The sequence below is a fragment of the Eimeria acervulina genome, genomic scaffold (assembly GCF_000499425.1).
Source record: "Eimeria acervulina Houghton genomic scaffold, Eah_scaff1481, whole genome shotgun sequence".
NCBI classification, from domain to species: domain Eukaryota; phylum Apicomplexa; class Conoidasida; order Eucoccidiorida; family Eimeriidae; genus Eimeria; species Eimeria acervulina.
Genome location: NW_013549164.1, coordinates 1 through 5639, shown reverse-complemented (window position 1 = coordinate 5639; position 5639 = coordinate 1). Strand labels below are relative to the sequence as shown.

The 5639-nt window shown below is 44.2% G+C and overlaps 2 protein-coding genes across 2 annotated transcripts; both read right to left on the bottom strand.

The window, feature by feature from the left end:
* Positions 1–2705: 2705 nt before the first annotated feature.
* EAH_00060220 (hypothetical protein) lies at positions 2706–4674 on the bottom strand (the record flags this gene model as incomplete). Its single annotated transcript, XM_013393495.1, has 2 exons — positions 2706–3384; positions 4664–4674. The coding sequence occupies 2 exons, from the start codon at positions 4672–4674 to the stop codon at positions 2706–2708; spliced, it is 690 nt and encodes a 229-aa protein (XP_013248949.1).
* Positions 4675–4866: 192 nt separating this feature from the next.
* Positions 4867–5254, bottom strand: EAH_00060210 (hypothetical protein; the record flags this gene model as incomplete). Its single annotated transcript, XM_013393494.1, has 1 exon — positions 4867–5254. A coding segment is annotated over one exon (388 nt), but the record flags the coding sequence as incomplete, so codon positions are not given.
* Positions 5255–5639: the final 385 nt, after the last annotated feature.

Here is a 5639-nt window from a genome sequence, read left to right as displayed (position 1 = left end):
ATATACATATGCATATATATATATATCTATATTTATATTTATATATATATGGGGCCTTTGTCTTCGTCTTTTTGCTGCTCTTGTTTGCATTCTTATTGTTGGTAGTGCTGCTGTTGTTGTTGCTGTTGCTGCTGTACTTGCTGTTATTATTTATTATTATTATTATTGTTATTATTATTATTATTGCTTCTCTTCTTTCTATTTATTGTTTTTGTTTTGTTGTGTAGTCATTTGCTAATAAATCTTTTGTGCGTTTATCTTCTTCTCATTACTTATTTATTTATTTATTTATTTATTTATTTATTTATTTATTTATATCTTTATTTATATATTTATTTATATATTTATTTATATATTTATTTAAATATTTGTTTACTGTTTGTTTGTTTGTTCATTTACTTGTCATTTGTTTTGTTTTTGTTTGTTTATTTGTTTCTCCACCTCTTTATTCGTTTATTTGTTAATTAATATACATATATATATTTATATTTATTTATATATTTTTGTTTATACTTATTTATATATATTTATATTTATATTTATTTATATATATTTATATTTGTTTATATGTATTATTTGTCATTATATTTATTCTATTGATGCATTTGCAATATATGCAAACAAAAATAAATAAATAAATAAATAAATAAATAAATAAATAAATAAATAAATAAATAAGCATTAATTAAATTAAACAAATAGAGACATAAAGAGACAACCAAACAAAAAACGAGCGAAGACTTGCATATTTATATATCTGATTTATTATTATTTGTCTCTGTCTCTTCGTGTGTCTGTCTCCTTTAGGCCTAGAACTGTCTCCTCTCTTTGCATTGCTTTAGCTGTTGTTTTTATCTCGGCACAAATTTTGTCGCAGCACAGCAGCACCAGGAGACTGCGGCTTATTTGGTTAGTCTTATTATCTGTCTCTCTTTGTCTTATCTTATTATTTGTCTCTCTTTGTCTCGTCTTATTATTTGTCTCTACTTGTCTTATTATTTGTCTCTACTCGTGTTCTTCTTTGTCTCTACTTGTCTTTTAATTTGTCTCTCTGTGTCTTATCTTATTATCTGTCTCTATTTGTCTCTTTCTTTGTCTCTACTTGTCTTTTAATTTGTCTCTCTCTGTCTTCTTCTGTCTCCTTTTGCTTCTGCTGCTGGTGCCGTTGCTTTCGCTGCTACTGCTGCTGCTGTCCCTGTCACAGTGTTACTGCTGCCTCTGCTGCTGTTGCTGTTGCTGTTGCTGTTGCTGCTGCTGCTGTCCCTCTCTCTGTCTCTGTCCCTGCCACCGCTGCTTCTGCTGCTGCTGTTGCTGCTGCTGCTGTTGTGTGCAGCGGTTTTTTAGCTGCTTTGTTTGTCTTTCTTTTGTTTGGGACCCTTCAATTCCCTGACGGTCTCCTCGTGCGTCCCTCGCCTATCTTTTGGAGGTTTGTTAAAAGCTGCAGCGTAGCATATCTACTCGGGCTCATCTTCCTTCTCTTCCAGGTTAGGGTTTAGGGTTTAGGGTTTACGGTTTAGGGTTTAGGGTTTAGGGTTTACAGTTTACAGTTTAGGGTTTAGGGTTTAGGGTTTAGGGTTTTCGTTTTTTTGTCTCTTTTTGTCTCATCTTTGGGTTATTTTATTTGGTTTTGTCTCTTCGTTGTTTCTTTTGGTCTCCCTTTGTCTCCTTTTGCCTCTTATTTGTCTCCTTTTGTCTTCTTTTGTCTCCGTTTGTCTCTCATTTTTCTTTTTGTCTCTGTTTTTTCTCTTTTGTCTCCTTTTGTCTCTCTTATTGTCTCTTTTTGCCTTTTTAACCCCCTGTTTGTCTCTTATTTGTCTCTTTTTTGTCTCTCTTTGTCTCTTATTTGTCTCTTTTTGTCTCCTTTATCTCTTATTGTCTCTTATTGTCTCTCTTTGTCTCTTATTGTCTCTTTTTGTCTACTTTTATCTCCCTTCTGTCTCTGGTTGTCTCTCTTATTGTCTCTTTTTGTCTCCTTTTGTCTCTTATTGTCTCCTTTTGTCTCCTTTTAGAATTTAGAAGACGTTCGTGGAGGCCTTAACTCCATCGACCCGCGGGCGGGCGTCCCTCTGAAAGAAGTTAATTATGCAGACAGCTGCAACTCATGGGCTGGCTTCCTAGTAAAACCCTAAACCCTAAACCCTTGACAAACCCTAAACCCTAAACCCGTTACAAACCCTAAACCCTTAGCAGACAAACCCTAAACCCTCAGCCGGCATGTTCTTCTTTTAAAAATTAACTACGCTGTCTTTTGTTTTGTGTGCATGCATCATTAATGAGAGTGTCTCCTTTTTGCTGCTGCATGCACAAAAGTGTCTCCGTTTTGCTGCTGCATGCACAAAAGTGTCTCCTTTTTATTGCTGCATGCACCCTTACCAAGATTGTTTGCTGGTTTTGACAGTTGCATGCATGCATAATGCGTAAAATATTCTCTTTTTTTCTTCTTTTTCTTGTAATGGATGCATTCATCCATGGATGGATGGATGAATTGATAATAAAAGAGCGTGATGAATGGTGTGTGTGCAGGAGAAGCTGGACATATTTGTGTTTGCTCATTTAGCAGGGTGGTTGATAAAAGCACTTGTAATCAGAGAAGTGCATCTGCTTTGGGTGTTGTCTCTTTTGTTTGAATTCATGGAAATTTCCTTCAGACACATTTTGCCAAACTTTTGGGAGTGTTGGTGGGACCATGTCAGTCATACACTCTATTATTCACCCTGCTGCACCTCCTCCTGCTGCACTTCCTCCTGCTGCTGCACTTGCTCCTGCTGCTGCACCTCCTGCTGCTGCACCTCATGCTGCTGCTGCACTTGCTGATGCTGCACTTGCTGCTGCTGCACTTGCTCCTGCTGCTGCACCTCCTGCTGCTGCTGCACCTCCTGCTGCTGCACTTGCTGATGCTGCACCTCCTGCTGCTGCACTTGCTGCTGCTGCACCTCCTGCTGCTGCACTTGCTGATGCTGCACCTCCTGCTGCTGCACTTCCTGATGCACCTCCTGCTGCTGCACTTGCTGATGCTGCACCTCCTGCTGCTGCACTTGCTGCTGCACCTCCTGCTGCCTTGCTGCTGCACTTCCTGCAACTCCTAGGGCTGCTGCTGCACCTCCTAGTGCTGCTGGTGCAACTCCTAGTCCTGCTGCGCTTGCTGCTGCACCTGCTGCACTTGCTGCAACTCCTAGTGCTGCTGCTGCACTTGCTGCAACTCCTAGTGCTGCTGGTGCAACTCCTAGTGCTGCTGCTGCAACTCCTAGTCCTGCTACTGCTGCTGCAAGTGCTAGTGCTGCTGCTGGAAGTGGTGCTGCTGTTGCTGCTGCTGCAAGTCTTGCTGCTGCACGTGCTACTGCTGGAAGTGGTGCTGCTGCTGCATGTGCTGCTGCTCCTGATAATCTGAATCGGTCATATAATTATTTTCTTGCTGCTTGCTGCTGTTGCCTTTGCTGCTGCTGCTGCGTTTGCTGCTGCTGTTGCCTTTGCTGCTGCTGCTGCGTTTGCTGCTGCGTTTGCTGCCGCTGCTGCTGCTGCTGCTGCTGCAGGTGTTATTGGACGTGTTGGGCTGCAACATGTTGGGTATATATTTGGGTTTATTTTTGTGTCGCCGCTGGCAGATGCTGCAGTATAACTGGCATAGAAATTATGAGCGGTCTTTCATAGCTCTCAGCGACTCTGCTTCTCGTTCTTTGTCTCTTGTTAGTCTCCTGTCTCCTTCTGTCTCATCACCACCAACCCCTAAGCTTATTGCTGCTGCTGAGCAGGCAGCTGCAGCAGCAAAGGGAGAGGAAAAATGCAGAGACGGCCGCCAAATGCGTACCACAGATCCTGCTGCAGCTGCTGCTGCTGCTGCTGCAGCACCTGCAGCAGCAGCGTCGTCGTCGCCGGTTTGTGACAGCCCAAGTATGGAGACAGAGCTTGCTGATGGAGGGGCATTCAAGCAGCAGAAACAGAAGCAGAAGCAGCAGCAGCAGCAGCAGCAGCAGCAGCAGCAGCAGCAGCAGCAACTCCAGCAGCAGCTGCTGAAGCTGCACAAGGAGCAGCAGCATTGGCTTGCTGAGAAGAAGAAGGAGAGAGGATCTCCTCTAAAAGCTGCCTTTAAACAATTCATGCCTTATGAGCTGTCAGTCTCCGCGCTGCTGCTACTTCTGCTGCTGCTGCCGCTGCTGCTGCTACTTCTGTTGCTGCTGCTGCTGCTACTTCTGCTGCTGCTGCTGCAAATGGTGGTTTGCCTGCTGCTGCAATTTGCTCGAATGCATTTGTTTTTGTTGCTTCTGGAGTCGTTCTCTTAGGACGTTTCCACACGCTGCTGCTGCTGCTGCTTCTGTTGCTACTGTTGCTGCTTCTGCTGCTGTTACTGCTGCTGCTTCTCTTGCTACTGCTGCTGCTGCTGCTGCTTCTCGTGCTAGTGCTACTGCTGCTTGTGCTTCTACTGCTTGACTCGTGAGTGTATGTATGTGTGTGTATGGTTGTTTATAAATTTTCTGCTGCTGCAACTGCTACAATTGCTGCTGTTGCTGCTGTTGCTGCTGCTGCTGCTGCTGCTGCTGCAGGACAGCGTATCGATGGCCTTCGATGCTGCACTCAGTGCGTAGTTTTCTGGGGATAATATTTTTTTGTCTAGCTGTAACTCTGCTGGATCTAAATGTTTTCTTCTTGAAGGCTGAGCTGTACATACACAGCGAGCATTGGATTATCATTGCAAGGACTGCACTCTTTGCATGCGCAGCTGCAGCAGGAACTAGAGAATTTTATGTCTTTCTTACTGACAGGTCAAACCTCCTCCTCCTCCTCCTGCTGCTGCTGCTTCTGCTGCTGCGGCTGCTGCTGCTGCTGGTGTTTCTCCTGCTGCGGATGCTGCTGCTGCTGGTGTTTCTCCTGCTAAGGATGTTGCTGCGGATGCTGTTGCTTTTCCTGCTGCTGCTGCTGCTGCTCTTTCTGCTGCTCCTGTTGTTGTTGCTGCTGCTGCTCTTCCCAATGCTGCTGCTTTCCCTGCTGCTGCTGCTGTTGTTGCTGCTGTTTCTGCTGCCGGATCGAAGACTTTGCCTGTCTTTGCTGCTGCTGCTGGTGCTGGTGTTTCTCCTGCTGCTGCTTATTGCAGCCAAGATCGTCAACTCCCCATACAAATAGTTTTTCTGTGCTATTTGTGCTACTGCTGCTGCTGCCGTTGCTGCTGCTGCTGCTGCTGCTGCTGTGTTTGTGCAGTGAGTGCCCGCGAATGGGGTTGCAGTGCTGGCTGGACTTAGCGATGATATCTGCGGAGACGCTTCTAGCATTTAAATATTATTATTTAGAGGGTGCTCTGCAGCCTCATCCCCCCTGCCCCACTTGGATTCTCGTACGCTTTGCATGCTCTCTGTCTCCTTTTGTCTTTGTCTTTTTTCTGTTGCTGTCTCCTTTTGTCTTTGTCTCTTTTTCGTCTCTGTCTCCATTTGTCTTTGTTTCTTTTTTGTTTCTGTCTCCTTTGTGTCTCTCTCTCTCTCTCTCTCTCTCTCTCTCTGTCTCTTTTAATGTTTATTTTGTTTGTTTGGTGTCTGCTGTCTCCCCTGTCTGCATGTGTCTCCTTTCTGTCTCATTTCTGTCTCCTTTTATGTCTGCTGCTGCTGCTGCTGCAGGTTTGCTGGGGGGTTGGCATTTGTCTTATATTCATTGTC